General features: G+C 48.0%; 1 protein-coding gene across 1 annotated transcript in view; it reads left to right on the top strand.

Moving 5' to 3' along the window:
* kcnq1.2 (potassium voltage-gated channel, KQT-like subfamily, member 1.2) overlaps nt 1-13,921 on the top strand; it is a gene marked incomplete at its 3' end in the record, with an annotated part of 23,039 nt that extends 9,118 nt beyond the window's left edge. The window contains exons 3-12 of the mRNA XM_084477160.1: nt 2,498-2,624; nt 3,030-3,108; nt 3,258-3,354; nt 4,605-4,745; nt 7,397-7,507; nt 8,219-8,314; nt 9,084-9,318; nt 9,646-9,683; nt 11,509-11,677; nt 13,914-13,921. Coding sequence (XP_084333286.1) covers nt 2,498-2,624; nt 3,030-3,108; nt 3,258-3,354; nt 4,605-4,745; nt 7,397-7,507; nt 8,219-8,314; nt 9,084-9,318; nt 9,646-9,683; nt 11,509-11,677; nt 13,914-13,921 — 1,101 coding nt within the window. The remainder of the gene's footprint in view (nt 1-2,497; nt 2,625-3,029; nt 3,109-3,257; nt 3,355-4,604; nt 4,746-7,396; nt 7,508-8,218; nt 8,315-9,083; nt 9,319-9,645; nt 9,684-11,508; nt 11,678-13,913) is intronic.
* Between the last annotated feature and the right edge of the window lie 6,079 nt (nt 13,922-20,000).

Genomic DNA, 20,000 nt, shown 5'->3' with positions numbered 1-20,000 from the left:
AACACATAGCATGCGTACAAGTGTGTGTTTGTGGTTGTGGGTCATTGTGTGTGTATGACATATATTTGTTTTTGATTCTGACTTGCATGTGTGTCTGTGTGTTTTGTGTTCGTGTGGGTGTTTGTGTTTCGATTTCTATGTGTGTGTGTGTGCTTGCGGTTTCATCAGAATCCATGTGTCAGTCGATCCAGCGTGAATTTGCCCCATTTTATTCCAGCCTGATAAGATTAGGGTCACGCAAACAGACGGCCGTATCGCAGAAAACAAACAGGCAGAGACAACCTACCGACATCTGGGTGACCCATTCCACAAGATTATTTTCAGATAATCCTGTCAAACGCCCCCCCCCTCCCAACCCCCCCCCCCCCCCCCCCCCCCCCCCCCAACCCCGACCCCGCCAAAACATTTTTTTTTTGCTGGCCTAGCTGTAACCTTCAAATATCATCCAGATGTTGAAATGATGAAGAGTGATAGCTCTGGATCCCAACGTTAGCGTTAGCTTGTTTGGATCCTGCACACACACACACACACACACACACACACACACATACACACACACTCACACACACACACCACCAGAGCTGGTGTTCCGGCGTGTTCCGTCTTCACGATATCATTTTAGGCCGCGATATTTTCAGGTCAATAACTCACGAAGGTTTCAGCGATCACGCGTGTCCCTCTTTCTGTGTCTGATGCTCATCTCCTTGCCTTGTCTGCGTCTCCTCTGTGTTCTCCCTGCGGCTCAACCAAACCCCCTGATTAAAGAGATAATAATGCATCGGTGTGATCCCACCGCCCTCATCATATTGACCTAACGTGGGAAACGTCCGGCGTCCGGATGTGACACACACACACACACACACACACACGCACACACACACACACTGCCATAGACACGGTAGCAGGCCGCGGAGGAGCAAGGGTCCGCTGCCCCGCGCGGCACACAATGACAAGGCCATGGCTGGTTGCTCAAGTTCAACTGATCTGCATGTTGTTAGGAGCCAGTGGACCGTCCCCGGGCTCTGTCTGGTCTCTCTCTCTCTCTCTCTCTCTCTCTCTCTCTCTCTCTCTCTCTCTCTCTCTCTCTCTCTCCCCTCCCCCATCTTCCCTCCAGACGTTTTTTTTGTCTAGGTGGTGGTCTTTATCTCTCTTTCTTCTCCTTTTGCGCTGACTGTCCTCTCCTTTCTTCCACCTCGTCTCGCCTCTCGTCTCCGTCTGTGTTACTTTTTCCGAGCTCTCTCACGTTTTTCCCGATTGTGACGCCCGGTCCGCGCATCACTGCCTTCCGCCCTGCTTTCTGTTTTCAGGGGGTTGATAGCGCCGCACTGCTTTTATTTCTAGCGTTGCGTTGCAGGGGATTGATTGACGGGTCATTGTTTTGGAGCGGGGGGGGGGCGGGGGGTTGTCGTGGCGGAGTGGTGTTGTTGCAGCGGCAGGGCCGGTGGGGGCCGGCGGGGGCCGGCGGGGCCGGCGGGGCCGGCGGGGTAGGGTTTCCCCTGCGAGGGGGCAGTGGGAGAGCAGCCGGTTCAAGTGCTCCCGCGGAGGACCACCCACGTGGAGCCGTGCCGTTACTGACGGCTGAGGGGCTAAATATGATCTGATAACGTGGAGGAGAGTTCCATCACGCACGCACTCACGCATGAGAGCACGCACACGCGCACGCACACACACACACACACACACACACACACACACACACAAACACAGATACCTATCGAGACACAAACCCTGCCTAAATGGACATGCACAGTTGCACAGAGAGATGGTAAATATTCCAAATAGATCCTTAGGTCCTTTTCTAATCAACAGCTTTTCGGTCTTTGCCTTGCACATGATTTGCCGTGCACATGATGCGGAAAGGTCTGTAGCGCAAACACACAATGACTCTTAGCGGCGGCACATCCTGTAGGCAGCGGCTCTGGGGAAGATAGAGGTCGGTTAGAACAACTTCTGAACATCATTAAGCCTTTGACCCCTGTCTAAATATAAACTGTTATCGCTCCCAGGTTATCTCCACATCTCTATCTGTACTGTGGTGGGTGGGCTCACTCGTCGCAGACCACCTCCAGCTCTCTGTCTGCAGAGTCTGCCAGGAGAGCCCATCCCTGTCATATCCGGTATCCACGCCGATTGATTACAATCCCACCCCCTGTGATGCTCCTGGATTAGGACATTTCTGGAGAGGAAAAAGTCCTCGCCATCAGAATCAGAAAACAAGAAGGTTCACAAACACCAAACTCTACATAGAGAACAGACATCTCTCAAAGGACGCCCTCTTCCATCGCCTGCGTTTTAGCATTTTGATTGTCTCTAACAGTGTGTGTGTTTGTGTGTGTGTGCGTGTGTGCATGTACGTGTGTGCGTGTGTATGTGTGTGTGTGTGTGCGTGTGTGTGTGCATGCGTGTGCATGTGTGTGTTGTGTGTGTGTGCATGTACGTGTGCGTGTGCGCGTGTGCTTGTGTGTGTGTGTGCGTGTGTGTGTGTTGTGCTTCACAGGAGATCGTGCTGGTGCTGTTCTTCGGCACGGAGTACGCGGTGCGCCTGTGGTCGGCTGGCTGCCGCAGCAAATACGTGGGCCTGAAGGGCCGGCTCCGCTTCGTCAGGAAGCCCATATCCATCATAGGTGCACCTGGAGTCCCCCCTTTGCCCCCGGGGCACGCCCACGCACCCACCCACGCACCCACCCAGTGACACACACGACATTGTTGTGTTTTACAGTCACATCTGACGCGGGGAGCCGCCTCTGAATGGGGCGCCGTTCCATTTCCCACGGGAACTCTTGCTTCCGAGGAAATCGTTGTGGTTTGTTTCTGAATGAGAACAACACAACTTTTTGTCCGACCGAAGGACAGGATTTTGCGGTTTTGTTTTGTTTTGTTCATTCTTTTTTGCCGTTTTAGATTCTTTCATCGTAGTCTTTATGCTATTTGTGAGTGATTGTCTTGTTTACTATGGTCGGTTTCACACCTTGTGATTGCTTTCTTTCTTCCTTTCTTCCTCCCTTTCTTTCTGTGTTTTCTTTGCCTAGATCTGATAGTGGTCTTGGCCTCGGTCATTGTGCTCAGTGTCGGCTCTAATGGACAAGTATTTGCCACATCCGCCATCAGGTACGGTGACGAGCACATTATCCTTGTTCCCCATTATTTTTGAAACAACCTCATCTAAAACTACAATAATCTCATCTAAAACTACAATAATCTCATGTAAAACGACATGATCTGATGCAAAACCACAACACATTGGTTGTGGGTTGCAGGGGGATCCGCTTCCTCCAAATCCTGCGCATGCTGCATGTGGATCGCCAGGGAGGAACGTGGAGGCTTCTGGGATCTGTAGTCTTTATGCACAGACAGGTAGGAACAAAAATGTAAAATATTTTAAAAACGGCAGTGACAACTTGAACACCAAAAACTTCATTAAGTATGACAAAACAATCTGGTAGACACCAATAAACACCACCGACTTAACTGAAAAGCAGTATAGTTTGCGTTATCGTGGCCTCATTTGGGATATAACATGGATATGGTCATCACATCTAGGAGTTAAGAGCTAGTTAGAATTTAGCTAGGAGCTCAGAGCTAGTACTCTGTTTTGCAAACGGCTTCCCAGCCTAATCACCCCCAACATGCAAAGCGTGTGTCTTATTGCACGTTTCTATGACCAAATAAGGCTTCCCTGAGGTCACTTCACCTTCTATAGACTGACTGTATGCGTCTCATCCAGCGTCTCTCTCTCTCGCGCGCGCGCGCGGCTGTTGACCGTGCTTATTTCAGGCCCATTACAGTCCACCGAACACGGTCAAAGATACAGCCCTCTCTCTCACAAACACACACACACACACACACACACACACACACACGCATAAACACATACACACAAACACACACACACGCACTACACACAGAACACACGGACGCTGCAACCAGACCTAGCTTTATAAGGTTGAAAAAAGAAAGTGAATCAAAGTTCCTTTTTATTTCTTTTTTTCATAATTCGATGTGCAGAAATGCATGATGGGATTTTTCCTGTCCTAATCCCAGAAGGCATGTGCTTGCAGGGATGGTGTCTTTGATGTCTCTGTGATGTGTGGCAGGAACAGCACCTGCCTCTGAAGGATTATGTGCGAAGGTCAAATAAATAATACGCAAGACAGAGCGGAATGGAACGAGTGTAATCTTCTTTTTGGAGCGCCTTCCACCATGGAAAGTCATCTGTTTTATCAATGGTTTTGGTCCATGCACAGGAGGAGGAAAACTGTACTTTTTCATGTCAGTGTATTTACGTTTTTATTAACCATGGATCTTTCAAGGAAATTACTATAAATGCATAACTGAATAGTGTGTGTGAGTATGTGTGTGTGTGTGTATGTCTCTTCACGTGTGTGTGTGTGTGTGTGTGTGTGTGTGTGTGATCACATGTGTGTATGTGTGTGTATGTGTATGCTTGTGTGTGTGTGTGTGTGGGTGTTCACGTATGTATGTGTGATCCGCCGTGTGTGTATGTGTATGTATGCATCTGTATGTTCATGTATGTGTGTGTGTGTGTGTGCGTGTGTGTGTGTGTGTGTGTGTGTGTGTGTGTGTGTTCACCTGGGTCTCCACAGGAGCTGATCACCACTCTGTACATCGGCTTCCTGGGGCTGATCTTCTCCTCCTACTTCGTGTACCTGGCCGAGAAGGACGCGGTGGACGAGGAGGGCAAGACGGGCTTCGCCAGCTACGCCGACGCCCTGTGGTGGGGCGTGGTAAGACCACCTCTCCGTGTCCAGTACATCCACGTTGACCTTTGACCTTTACCTTCATTACGCAGACACGTTCCTACGCAGCCTGGTCACAAGAGAGGCTGAGGACGATCAAAGCATACCGTTGAAAATCGGTGTAACTTTATTAGTTACACCGGTCATTATTACATCATTATTTTTTATTTGATATATTTTTCTAAATAGATACGGCCCCTGCTGAATCTCTTAGTATCAGTTCAAATCTAACAAATCGAGTTTCGCCGGTTTGGCCTTCTTATTATAACTCTGCAATTGTGAAAGCACAATGTACCGCATTTTAGTCCGTAACTTTCAAGTGATCAACTGTCACAATACACCCACCCCACATGAATGTCTCATATCTCTTATGATCTATTTTTAGTTCCGAAAAAAAAAACTGTTTCAACGTGTTTTTTTTGAGGATGAGGCTGTGAAGAGTAGTTGATTAACCGAAAACAGCTCGTCTGGTTAACACTTGGATTAAAAAAACCAAAATGCGTCTATGAGGCGCCGGTTCTCCCCAGTTTGGCCCGGGTCTGTTTTTTTTTTTTTTTTCAGTCTCCCCAAAGCAGTTAATTAAAATAGAATTGGAGGTGTGAGGTAATGAGAAACCTATGGCCACCTTGTGTATGGGATCAGCGGGCCACAAAGACATGGCAATAAAGCATTCACCTCTGGGCCCTCGGGGCATAAAGGAGTGCTGGAGCACCGATACAACGTGTCAGTGGCCCTAATTAAAAGTGTAATTGTGGGATTACAACCTTTTTGTAACGTGTCTTGGAGGGGGTCGCGCGGGGGGGGGGCTCCTCTCTACACCCCTTGGAGAGTGGAGGGAAAGCTGTGATTTGGGACACACACACACACACACACACACACACACACACACACACACAATGCCACCAGAGAGTTTTGGCTGAGGAGTTGGCTCTTTGTTTCGGGAGACTGTAAGCTTGAGAGTCGGACTGCTAACATGCGTGAAGAGGTGTGTGTGTGTGTGTGTGTGTGTGTGTGTGTGTGTGTGTGTGTGTGTGTGTGTGTGTGTGTGTGTGTGTGTGTGTGTGTGTGTGTGTGTGTGTGTGTGCTAAAGGACAGGCCAATGGCGTGATCCATATGCCATAGGCCCCCTTCAGCTTCACTCACTCACTCACTCACTCACTCACTCACTCACTCACTCTCACTCTTCATATTAAAATGATATTACCAGTATGAAGGATGACTTAATACATGTCAACACACGTGAACCTTTGGTTGGTGGAGGGAGCGGTCCTGAGGTGACGAGAGGACGGGATTTTAGCAGATCAGCTCATGTCAGCCGTTGCTTAGACATCGTTGCTTAGACATCAGACGATGTGGATAAGAGTTTAATCCGTCCACCACCACCGCCACCCCCAACACCATCATCATCACCACTACCATCCCCTACACCACCACCGTCCACCATCACCCCTACACCATCACCACCACCACCACCGCCACCCCCAACACCATCATCATCACCACTACCATCCCCTACACCACCACCGTCCACCATCACCCCTACACCATCACCACCACCACCACCGCCACCCCCAACACCATCATCATCACCACTACCATCCCCTACACCACCACCGTCCACCATCACCCCTACACCATCACCACCACCAACCACCATCACCCCTACACCATCACCACTCCACCACCTACACCACCACCACTCCCCCACCACCATCACCACCACCACTCCCCCACCACCCCCTACACCACCACCACTACCACCCCACCACCACCACCGCCACCACTACCCCACACCACCGCCATCACCCCCTGCACCATCGCCCCCCTCCACCATCACCCCCCACACAACAACCACCCCCTCCACCACCACCACTACCCCCCCCCCCCCCTCACCCCTTGTCCCCCACCTCCTCGCACCCTATCTTGTTTAACCCCAAAGCCCTTTTTATTTTGAACTATCTCACATTACACCGAGGGTGCTTTTGAGTGAACGCGGAGCGGCACTCCTCTCTGAATACACCCCCTCCACCCCCACCCCCCCCCCCACCCCCTGATTGGCTCAGGGTTCAGGAGCCGGGTGTACGTGTCTTTTTTTGTTGTTGTTTCATTTTGATTCGCTCTCCTCGTCCAGCAAATTCCTTGCGCTTGGAGGGGATTAGTGTATGGGAATCGTATTCCCATTAAGGAGAAGAGGCCCTTGAATGGCCCGGCCCATCCCGGTGATGGAGGCCCGCCAACCGGCCCGATGATGAACTCTGGCCACCATTGTCTGAGCTCTTTCATAGTTCTACAGTGGAGGGGCTCGGCAACACTGTGGATTGTGTAGTCATTATCACCCCCTCGAGGTTTCATTAAACCCGCGCTCAGAGATCTCGGAGTCGGTAGTGTGAATGTGTTTTAGATAGTTTCTCATTTTCTCTCTGGAATAGTGTGGCTTGATTCGTGTTTTTTTCCACTTATTTTACTTTGCTTTAACCAAAACTTGGATGTATGGATGGATAGTGGGTGTGGATAGTGGAACATTTGGTCATTGCAGCAGTATATGATACAACTAAATGTAAATCGAAAAGATAATATAATATATAATAAGTGCAGTGCAAAGGACATTGAAATGTGCGATGTCTTTCTCCTGTCTCTAGGTGACTGTCACCACCATCGGTTACGGTGACAAGATACCACAGACGTGGGTCGGCAAAGCCATCGCCTCCTGCTTCAGTGTCTTCGCTATCTCCTTCTTCGCACTGCCTGCTGTAAATACCACTTCCTGTTGTGCTAACGCCGAGACGCTTGTCTGACACACCTGTGTTCTCTCGGCACAGACTTGACATTGGCTCATAACCACAGGAAACGGAACTGCAGGAAACTGAGCTTTTTCAGTTTTTGTTGTGTTGAAACGTCACATTCACTGCTTAAATCAAACCACTCTAGGCACAATTGGTATTTATTTATTTATGTATCATTACATTTCTTAGAAATGTACATAATCGTATCATTTAAATGGAGCTATGCACACAGAGTGCAAATCTCACAAATCTCACAGAGTCTCTTTTGGACATGACAATTATTTATATATTTTAATTTTTGACAGAGTGCCTTGAACTTAAAGGTGAAGTCTGCAGGGCTTTGTGGCATCTAGCACTGAGGTTGCAGATTGCCACCAAATGAATATCCTCCCCATCCCTCCACCATCTCTCCACCATCTCTTCCTTCCCTTTTGCAACGACGTAGGGGAAGATACAGTGGCCTGTGCTGCCTTGTAATACACATTGAAAACTTTTTCATTCAGTGTTTGATTCCAATTTTCACGGGATACATCCACTAATTAACGCTTACTTATGAATATCATATTCCATTTCTGCCTGGCCCTGTTTTGCTGAATGCCACTAAATGATACACACTGCTACAAGTCTTTCCACCACTTCTCCAGCCTTTCAGTTCAACACTGTGCCCTCCGTGTGTAGGGCATCCTGGGCTCGGGGTTCGCCCTCAAGGTGCAGCAGAAGCAGAGACAGAAGCACTTCAACAGGCAGATCCCTGCTGCCGCCTCCCTCATTCAGGTAGGCCGCGCCGCTGTAATGTTCACACGTTCGCTCACTGCAGACCGGTCGGACGACCTGTTTGAATGGAGACACCTCATCTGGAGAGCTCTACAGAGGAATGTCCTGGAGGCAGTAGTAGCATAAACTAACAATTAACTCACCATTCACTATACTGATGGTTTTCATGTTGACTAGGTTTTAATTGATACATCACCTAATTGATTAATGTTTAAACGAATGCCTTAGTTGACATTTGGGGAGTGTGTAGCAGCCTGTCTGATTGGACTCAGTGCACACAGGTTAAACCAGCCATCACCACGCACACTCAGGGAGATCTCCTGGATGGCAACATGGGAGCATCAGGCCATGTATGCTTATACGCAATACTTACAATAAACCGGATTTCCAACCCCACCACCCTGCATTCTTGCCTAGAGGAGCCCAATAAAAGTCAGCTATGCGGAGTGTAATACGCCATCATCCACACACACTCCCACAGAGTCTCTGATCCCTGTTGAGAACTCACGGCGTATAGTAGTAGTAGTGTTTTGAACAATAGTAGCAATAGTAGCCATGCCAATAATATAATTGCCACCCAACATCGTTAAATATCCTTCCGGCTAAAACGGCAATAACAATGACAAAATCTTTCTGATCAATGTTCAATGTCAGCCGATGCCTGAAGATATATTAATACACACATAATAGACCAAATATTCCTGCTTAGTATTTGCCTTGCCTTGGTTGGGTGTCCCTCAGTGGATGGTCCGTGTCTCTCTCTGTACAGACTCTTTGGAGGTGCTATGCAGCGGAGAAGACGGACTTCTGCCCGGCCACGTGGAAGATGTACGTCCTGAGCAAGGAGGCCACCCCCCCGGTCCCCGCCGACAACGCCAGCCCCGCCATCATGAGGCTCAACATATCAGTAACTACTGGTGTACTACCTAATGCTATGGGAGACTGGTGGGCTGTTCAGGAAAAAAAAACGAACGATCACTATTTCATAATGACGGTGGACACGGGTTCAGACACACGCACGCACACACACACACACACACACCGTCCCACATGTACGTGGCACACACTGATGCATGCACACGCACACACACACATGCACGCACACGCACACAGTCTGACGCACACAGTCCCACACACTCATACAGACACACACATTTGCATAAAGCAAACATGATATTATTTAGATTCACTCCCAATAGACTCACATGGAGTCTAATGCACGCCTGGTTTTTCCCATCAAAGGCGACACCAAAAGAGTGGCCGGGGTTGAATAGTAAAGGCAGATTTGCATATTTCTCCTTGAAACGGGTCTCATTCTGTGACAATATTAGCTATGTCGCACCCTGTGATGCCTAGCACAAAGGAGCAAGTCAGGGTCCCACTCTCAACACACACACACACACACACACACACACACACACACACACACACACAGGGAAGGACATGCATATCACAACACACACGCAAAACACACGGACACGCCCGCACACACACAGAAACACGCACAGACACAGAAAGACCCGCCGCGGACAAACACGCACAGACACACACACACAAACACACGCGCACACACACACACACACACACACACACACACGCACACGCACACACAGACAGGCTAGAGTCCACCAGAATGACTTGAGGCCTTTGTCTCCGCCGGACAAAGGCTCAGTCAGTTCAGATGATGTCATCACTGGCTTTCTCATGGGAGCAAACCTTTGTCTAGCTGAACAACAACATTGTTTAGCATCGCACCCACACATGTAGCGGAGAGCCAGGGCCGCTTCCGCTCTTTTCATTTGGCACCATGTGACCGAGGGCACTGACTGTTCTGTTCTGTTCTGCTCTGTTCTGCTCTCGCTCTCCCGCTCGCTCTCTCTCCATCTCTCTATCTCTCTATCGCTCTCTTGCACGCTCCCGCTCGCTGTCTGTCTCGCTGTCTCTCTCTCTCTCTCTCTCTCTCTCTCTCTCTCTCTCTCTCTCTCTCTCTCTCTCTCTCTCTCTCTCTTGTTGTTTATCACCTTCTTTCTCTTGTGTGAAACACACTTGCTCTCTTCATTTCCTCCACCTTCTCACATCACAGAGTCCTCTCTGTATTAACCACTTTGACCTTTTGTTTAACCGTTTGTTCCACTTCCTCTTTGTTGCATATTTAATTTAATTTATTTGTGTCTCTCTATGGTCTCTTTCTACTCACAAACACACAGTTTCTCTCTCTCTCGCTATCGCTCACTCACACTCACACTCACGCTCAAAAATACACACACACACACACACACACACACACACACACACACACACATCTTCTCTCTGTCTCTCTCACTCGTGTTCTCTTTCCTAATGAGTCAGTCAGTGCTGCGGTATTTAGACTGACCTTTTGGCCACTTATCAATGCCTGGGATGGCGATCCCATGAGTCCAAGAGGCTGCGTTCCTATAAAGGCCATGTCCAGGAGACTGCCAGCTCGGAGGAGAAGGGTTGGGGGGGGGTCAGCGTGGAGGTTCTGAGGAACTGACTCACACTTGCAAAGCTCTGACCTCACCTGGCCCTAATGGAGTCTCCATGCAGAGTGTCTCTGGGGCTTAACCCTCTGTGTTTAGGCCTTTGGGGGCCTGCTGACCCCCATTAGACCTGCATGATGTCACAGCTGTAGGATACCATTTTCCAGCCGGGGCATTAAAACCTGAGTGTCCCGTTACCGGCATTTCCTACGACCCGGCATTTCCTCTCAAGGTTACCCTGGACTGGCACGTCGTAATGTGAAATGAAGTGCAAAATGTTTTATGGCTGATTTTTGGGTGTTTTTTTTTCTTTTACCATTAGGAAAACGACTTAAGTCGATCTGACAGATTCCATGAGCACGTTTTTTTGCGCAAGTTGCAGTGGTTTTGTCCTCTCCCAAGAGTTATGTCCTGTGAAACAATTAACGTTCACATTTTTGAATGTTGCAGGGGATGAATGAAAATCCACCATTTGCAGTTAAACCCCCCCCCCCCTCCCCATATTATTTGGGTTAGTGATAATTTCACCATAGCAGAATCCTTTTTCATAAAACTATGCATTCATAACACTTTCTATACATGAGAATAAACAGACAGCAGCTTTATAGACGTTTATGTGTACAGCCCATTTTATCTCAATCTCAAATGGAGTTCTGAAGGTGATGGCGTCGCATCCCGTCTTCCCCCCCACAGAGACGGGGCAACAGGAAGAGGCTGAAGCTGGCCCGGGGCCTGAGCACCAGGGGTCCATCGACGGAGAGGGGCGTGGCCATCCCCCAGATCACCTACGACCACATCCAGGAGTCGGAGGACAAGACGGACATGTCCTTCTTCCTGGAGGAGTCGGCGGGGACTCTGGAAGGTACAGGCCTGCGACCGCATCCTCTATGGTTCACCTAACAAAATCCATAAACTCCAATACGTCCAGAACTCCACTGTATGCTCACCTCCACCCGCTGCCGAGATCACATCACCCCTGTCCTCCACAGCCTCCACTGGCTCCCAGTTCAATTAAGGATTCATTTCAAAATACTTCTCACCACCTATAAAGTCTGAAATAACCTGGCCCCTCCCTACCTCTCCGGACCTCCTCCTCCACCACACTTCTACCCGTTGGGCCTCAGGTCCATGGACGCAACCAAACTCAAAACCCCCAGGACCAAGCTACGGACCTGGGGTGACAGGGCCTTCTCAGTGGCTGCACTCTCCCTCTGGAACTCCCTCCCCAACCACATCCAACAGGCTAACACACTCCCGTCATTTAAACATCATGCCCTCAAAACCCACCTTTTCAAGATCCCTTTCACCACATAACCTCCTTCCCTTCGCAACTCTGACTTAACTATTCTTAGATTTGTCTACGTATTTTAATCTTTTAGCTACCTAATTTATTTTATACTATTTTATCTTTTTTATTATATACTAATATACTTAATTCATTTTATTTTATTTTGTGTTCACTCTGTACTGTGTCTTTGAGTATTTAGAAAAGCACAATATAAGTTGAATGTATTATTATTATTATTATTATTATTATTATTATTATTATTATTATTAAGGTAACAAAAGAAGCTACCCAACGCGACCTGCGTGAGGTCATCGCTCTCAGGTTAAGGGGACTTTCCACCACGGCTCTTTCCTCTTGTTACCAAAAGAGGAGCGTCTTTTATTTGTCCCGATCAGCCCTTTTTCTGCACAGTGAGCTCAGACCTCAAAAGCTTCTGGGGAATTCACCAGATTCCTGGTTGTTTTTTTGTCGTTGGGCAAAATGTCGAGGGCTTAGTCACAACTTAGAAATTCGAACTTTGATGAGATCCTAGATATCCTTTGTAATCGGGTCCCGGTGTGGGACGTTTCAGTGCTGTTTCATCATTGAGTCATTGAGAAGATTATTTTGAACAAAGCAATGGTGACAGTGAATTCATGGGTTAGGCGTCTGGCATTAGGATTCCTATAGGATGTAGGGTGTTGACATTGGGCATCAAATCCAGTCTTCCAACTTTGAACTGGTGCCTTTCTGTGTGCGTTTTTGTTTGTGTGGAGTTTGCATGTTCTTGCATGATCTTGAATGCATGTGCTTTCATCATGTGGCAATGGTTTCCCTTCAACCTCAAAATAGATTCAATGTTGGATGATCAGCTAAGTAAAGATACCCAGTCAGACACCCAAAAAACACAGCAGAAAGGTCACGATAACTTGAATGCTGAAAGTCATGCCGGAAAACCCCTTGTAAGCAATATGTGAATTCACAGATATCTATTTCTATTTAGCATGGCAAAACTTGCTGTTTTGCAGGACTTTGCATGTTGGAATCTCTTGGGCTTTAATAGCATGCAGTTTTGTTATGCATGTTTTATCTAGCTAAGCCAGGAAGCCTCTACGTGCAATGGGGATTGAAAACAGTAGATAGTTGCTTGAGTGCCGGTTCCTCATTCACACACAGTAAATCCAGACGCTCTCCTGATCCCCTTAGAGCCAAGATGGCTGACGCTCATGACGGCAATGCCAGATGGCAGCCATTACTCTCCGTGGTGATTTGAGGTCAAGACTCCACGTTGTTTACCACTCCACCTGTGCACTTACGTTAAGTAGAAAAACAAGAACATATCGGCCTGCCAAATGGAAATTCCCCTCTGGTACTGGGTTATATGCTTTCGACCATAATGGCCACGTTTATGGTTATTAAGGGTCCGAGCAGCGAAGCTGCTTGGTTCCCTTTTGTCTGAACATGACGTTCGGCTATTGCGCTGCAGCCCACTCACCTGAAAGCCGAGGCACAGTATGGCATTAAGGGGAACATCATCAACATCTTTCCTTCATATTTATATGTAATATTTATATATCTTCCATATATATCTTCCGTTAGTGTGTTCTTGACTTTTCATTTTGCTCGGACCCCGTTAATCACTGCTTGCGGTTATATTTATTGTATAACTTATAACTTTTATCACTAAATTAATGTCACCTTTGGATTGGAATATTGTTGAATTAAAATGAGCAAAGACAAAGACCCCGCCTCCAAACTCTATATGTGCTGCTATCAGATCTCTCCTGCTAAAGAGGTGTCTAACCTCAGTAAGACTGTGTTTTTGTGTTAGTGCTGTGAGTTAGTCACTCATGCTTGCAATGGGTGTAATTTGGGGGAAACACCTAGCTGATTGTTGTGTCAGTGTGTGAACATCAGAATATTCACATAGGTGTTCAAAGCAGTTTCCTGTGTTATAATGCCGTGTCTGCTCAACATGCAACTCTAGACCTCATGTTTGTACTTTTCTTTTTGACAAAGCATGTAATCAAGAAAAAATAATAGGACAGAGGATTATAGATAAAATAAATTGAAAACTCTAATAGACTTGATCTAGATTCAATATATCAAGTTACGTATGCAGTTTAAGGACAGTTTTCAATCAGTGGGTTACGGATTAAATGAACAAATACCTTTATAGACTTTAGTATTACAACATCATCTGTTGTCATAATGTCAATGTTTGGAAAACCAGTCACTGTTTAAACAAATCCTCTTGCAGTGCTGCTCATGTATCCTACTTGGCAGCCACGGTATTATCAGGAAAACATTGGTTCAGTCTAGATGACAAAGCACCCAATCTTACATTCAAATATTTAGTAATTCTTCCATGAGGAAAAAAAAGTAAAATGTCCTCTTTTTATTTGACACAAATATCAGCTGGCAAATAACACGTAGTGAGATCCAGACATGACTCATGTGGACACAGAGTTCCTTGGCTGGAGGAGGAGGACAGGGGGAGACATGGAAGTCGTAAAGACGTGGGCCAAACTTTCGCGCCTGTGGCTGCCTGGCGCTAATGACACTGCATGTAATGGCACCGGTCCGCGCAGATATTAACCAGACTGGTGCTGCTGGACCGTTTGTAACCCGGACTAGCCTGTTATTGATCATGACCAAAACACCAGTCGTCTCAACTCATTTTGCTTCACAATCACACAAAGCCCTCACGTTAACCGTAGTGTGCATGTGTGTTCCTGCGTGTTCCCTCATGTGATGATACCCCTGCCTTTGCGCCTAAGCATCGCCAGGATGTTTAGACAAGCAGGTGAGTCCATCTCCTACCCGCTTCCTAGCCATGGACTCCAAGCACAGACACTCGGTATTTCCATTGTCAACGCAAAAGGGATGATTTCCCGACCCGTTCACTCTCTCTCATTGGCTGAGGTCAGCTCAATTCTCTCTCCCGAGGTTCTCATTTTGTAATCTCGCTGTTGAAACAACGAGCGGGGGTTCCCTTTGTCTCGTAGGGGCCGTTTGTCTTGGCCAACGGCACCAGAGACTGTTACAAAATTCAAACGTTATTGAGGTGAGATCACGACTGGGGTACCTCCTGACTCCACTGCCAGTCTCTCTCTCTCTCTCTCTCTCTCTCTCTCTCTCTCTCTCTCTCTCTCTCTCTCTCTCTTTCCCTCTCTCTCTTTTCCACGTGTTCCTGGGGGCTAATCATCCGCCTGTCCGTCTTTCTAATGTGGCCCAGACACCATTTTAATTAGTCTTTCTGGCTGGCTGGGTCTTTGTCCCCAACTGGACCGAACCAGAGCCAAGCAGAGAAATGCAGACACAGGGCTGGGGCCTGGCATGGCCTAGCATGGTGTGGCATAACCCCCCCCCCCCCCCCCCCCACCCCCGCCCTAAACTAAACTGGGTGCCCTGCCAACAGCAGGGGTGAGGCGGGTGGGAACGGTAGTGAGGCTGGGAGACCTGGGGAAACCGTGGGGTGGGTGGTGGTTTAGGATGGGGGTGGTGGTGCTGGTGGTGGGGGTGGTGGTGGTGCTGGTGGCGGTGGTGGTGGTGGTGGTGGTGGTGGTGGAGCGGGTGATGGGTGCGAGCAGCGATTGTGAAGCTCCAGCGCTTGGAAATAAACTGGACATTGTTTGGTTCAGGCGACCTCCACCTCTCTGTCTGGCGCTGCCTCGCTTCGCTGGGAGAATCTTTCAATGCAGCGCAATCTCTCCGTCTCTCGCTCGCTCTCTCGCTCTCTCGCTCTCTCGCTAGGCCTCGGCCATTCATGTGCTCTTCCTCTTCCTCGTCCTCGTCTGTTAGTCCGTCTCCTCTTAGGCGCTTGAGTTATTTTCTACTTTCTTCCTTGCTGATTCCTCTTTAAAAAAAATTTTTATCGTTATTTTGACTCTTTTGACTTTCCCTCCCGGTCTCTCTTCTTCTGTGTAAGGAACATACTGCGCTTTTGTGTAGTCGAAAAGCTAACATGCTCCTGTCAGTAACACAACGCTGAAGAGGCTAACAAGAGGCCAATTACTCAGACAGCTCTGTTTCTCTACCCAGCTTTCTCTCATACTTTCTCCCGCTCTTTATTTTCTATTTTCCTATTTCTCTCTCGCTCTCTTTGACTCTCTCTCTCTCTCTCTCTCTCGCTCTCTCTCTCTCTCTCTCTCTCTCTCTCTCTCTCTCTCGCTCTCTCTTTCTCTCTCTGGCTCTCTCTCTCTCTCTGGCTCTCTCTCTGGCTCTCTTTCTCTTTGGCTCTCTCTCTTCCGCATTGGACAATGTAAAACAAACTCGACGATGGAGCCCGAGAGAGGTTCTGAATGGCTTCTGCTTGACTTGGAATGGCCATTCTGTTCGTGGAAGCAGATTTGCCTATCTGTCTCCCGCCCAACACAATGGAGCCCGGATGGATTGGTAGGGGATGGTGGTGGGTGGGGGGGGGGGGGGGGGGGGGGGGGGGGGGCCGCCATGTCAGGCTCTGGTGACAGTCTGCAGGTCAGGACCCCTCTACACATGTTGTTCTTTGCTGTTGTTCTAAGCCCAACCAACAGTTTGGCCCAGCTGTGGTTGGAAGCGGAGAAGTCCCTCTGTTGCTGATTCCCCCACTAAACGCTTTAGCTGGGTTTTGTTCAGCTCACCGTCCATTTCCGTGATTGGAGGAGACGTGCTCAAATCAATGGAATTAAAAGAGAACAGAATGCTTGTTTGTGCAACCTGACGCAAGGACGGACGTATGAGTAAACAGGAGGAAAAATAATGTGTTTCCACTTTTCGTTGGAAAAAAACAGTGGCTAACTCATTGAGATAACATGTTTTTGCTATGCTGTTAGACTGTAAGTGGTTTTATGGATTATTAAATGATGTAAACAGCGCGTTCATTAATCGAAATACAATATTGAAACCCAGAACATGTAAATGTTCTCTGGTTTGTCTGTATGCACAGAACATTAAAGTTCTACCACAATTTGCAGGGATGCTGATATACATTTTGCACTTTAATTATTTGGATACCAACTCATTACTGTGCAGGACCATCACTCCACAAATCCGGAACTAACCACCTCCAGGAACCATAAAGTCCCCTGTATCTGAATCTGAAGACACAAATGAGTTGGAGCTTCTGGTTTTCATCACTTTTTATACATTTTTCCTTTTTTTTGCATGAACCCAACAAGGGGCCCCCGATCAACCCTGGCCTCCCTTCACCCTGAGCTGCCCTGCCACTCCAGGTACTCCTCCACACCCTGGACCCACTTACATTACCTACTCAGTTTGACTCCGTAGCTGTGGTTCCTACCTCTACGTATCTGTGCTTCTCAACCTTTATTAACAGTAGATTGACACTACATTTACTTGAAACGCGAAACGCTGCAACTTGCTGACAAGTGATCCCCCCCCCCCCACACTCGCAGTAAAGAAGAGGGCCGAAAGACCCTCCCTCGGAGACCTCCGGGCCAACAGCATCACCGAGGAGCTGGACTTTGTGGGCGAAGACGTCCCCCGGCAAGGCATCAGCGACAGCTGCCAGTAAGTCTTTCCGAGTGTGTGTGTGTGTGTGTGTGTATCTGTCTCCCCCACCACCATCGCCATCTCCCCCCCAGCCTCCTCCAACTCCTCCATTGTCTCTGCCCTTCACTACCAGTCGTCATCTCCTCTAGCACTCGCTCCACTCGTAACGTCCTCCACCCTCCACCTCCGCCACCACCACCCTCCACACCCACCCCTAACCTCCTCCATCGCCCCCCCACCCTCCACCTCCTCAACCACACCCTTCCCTCCACCCTCCAACACCCTCCGCCCCGCTCTACAGACCTGTTCTCCTCGTCCACCCCATCCATCATGTGCTCACCCCAACACCCCCCAAACGCGGACCCTTCATTTTAGTCTCTTTTCAGCTCGGGACCCCTATACTCTCAGTGGGGGTCTCCGTACTTAGAGGGGGGAAAAGGAGGGGGGGGGGGACCTTTGGTTTAATGGGGGTCCAAAACAGCCCCTCCAAACCTTGTTGTTTCTCTCCGTTGAGGGGGCTAGAGAGACCCTTGAGGGGCCGGGGCCATACCAGGTACAGGGAGTCATAAAGGGGGATTATCCCTTTTAGTCCTGGGGAAAATATCCATGAAAGCCCTCTTAATTGGCCCGGGGGTGTATGGGAAGGTTACCGGATGGCTTGTTCCTACATGCGGTTTGGAGCACTGGAGGGGTTGGGAGATAGAATGAGGCTGAATGCATGGAAGGTGAATGCTAAGGGAAGTCAATGGAGTAAGTGAGTGGCGCTGTATCGGTGATCCCTATGCATGGCCGCGGTCCGTGGATGAATGCTCTGTGGCTGAATGTATAGTCTAATGCTTTACATGAGAAGTACGGTATATACTGCAAGTGAAAACTATAAACAGTCATTCTAAAAAGATGATGTATATACAAGTGAATGCTATAAGGGTGACTAGATACAAGTTAACTCTATAAAAATGAAAGCTGTAATAAGTGAGATATGCGAGTGAATGGTAACATTTTTAAGTGGTCCTTATATAAGTGGTTGCTTTATAAATAGTTGCTTGTGTAAGTAGTTGCTATATATGTGGTATATAAGTCGTGGTTCTATAAGTGATCGCTATATAAGAGATCTCTCTATAAGTGATCTCTATATGAGTGATCGCTATATAAGTGAACGCAATAAAAGTGATCTCTATATAAGTGATCTCCATATGAGTGATCGCTTTATAAGTGAATGCTATAAAAGTGATGGCTGTATAAGTGATCGCTATATACGTGATCTCTATATAAGTGAATGCTATAAAAGTGATCGCTGTATAAGTGGAAATCAAGTAGTGCGCGCTTCTTTTGTGAAACTTTCGGATGACACTCGCAAATAAGTCTGGGTGGCGGCCATGAGGTGAATTCCCAACAGTTCGTTCTCAGATCAATCACTCGGCTGCTCCTCTGGCTGTCACAGTGTGTCGTATCGCCGGTTGTTTTCTTTCCTTTCCTTTCTTTCCCCCCCCCTACTGCCAAGTGTGGACAGCCAGCCATCGCTCTGTTTGTTTCCCAAAGTTGAGCTTTCAACTGTCCACCGGTGTGTTTACATGTGGGGCGAGCGACTGGAGAGGGCGGTGGAGAAGGACTCTGGGCTGTCACTGTGTCAACAGTAACAGCCCAGAGTATTGTGGTCAATGCCATGTCCGAGTGGTGTGTGTGTGTGTGTGTGTGTGTGTGTGTGTGTGTGTGTGTGTGTGAGAGAGAGAGAGAGCGAGAGAGAGAGAGACACTTACTGATAGGGAGAATATCTATCCCACTGGAAACAAAGTTAACACAGTTATTGCAACTGTGTATTACTATCTACTGGTCAGGCTACTCAATGTCCTGTTGAGTGAAACGCATCCTGGTTTGGTTCTAGTCTAGCAGTGTCACCGCTAGCGTTGTTGTAGTTACTGCATGTGCGTATTCCTGTGTTTCTTCAAATTGTCTTTAAATCCTGAAAGTGATGTTCAGAAAATGATTTTGTGTCGATCACATGACCCATGCCTTGATCCATTACAGACTTCTGAGTGCAATGACATACGAGGAACTGGACAAGCACAAATCGTGGTTGGCCTTGTTAGTTTGCATACATTACGTGTACTTGCCTTGTGCATTTGCCTGTTTCTGTTATGTTGCTTGTATGGGAAGTAGTGTGTTATGTGCTACGTTGGGAACCAATGTAGTGTTTTGATGGTTGTGCTACGTGCAACAATTCTGGAGAGGATTGAGGTCATGACTCTTTTGAACCTGTCATGTGTGTATGTGGGCGTGGGTAACTAACGTGTGCGTTTGCATCACTGTGAAGAGTTAAGCCCGAGCGTTTATCATCTTTCATGTGTTTAACCTTTGACCCTGACACTGCATCCCCTCCTTGGCTCACCTCATTTTCCCCCTCGTCCCCTGGGTTTCTATTTCATCG

This window comes from Micromesistius poutassou, assembly GCF_964030765.1.
Source record: "Micromesistius poutassou genome assembly, chromosome: 13".
In the NCBI taxonomy this organism is placed as follows: domain Eukaryota; kingdom Metazoa; phylum Chordata; class Actinopteri; order Gadiformes; family Gadidae; genus Micromesistius; species Micromesistius poutassou.
Note: the sequence above shows the minus strand (reverse complement) of the source record. Positions and strands in the feature narration are given on the sequence as shown.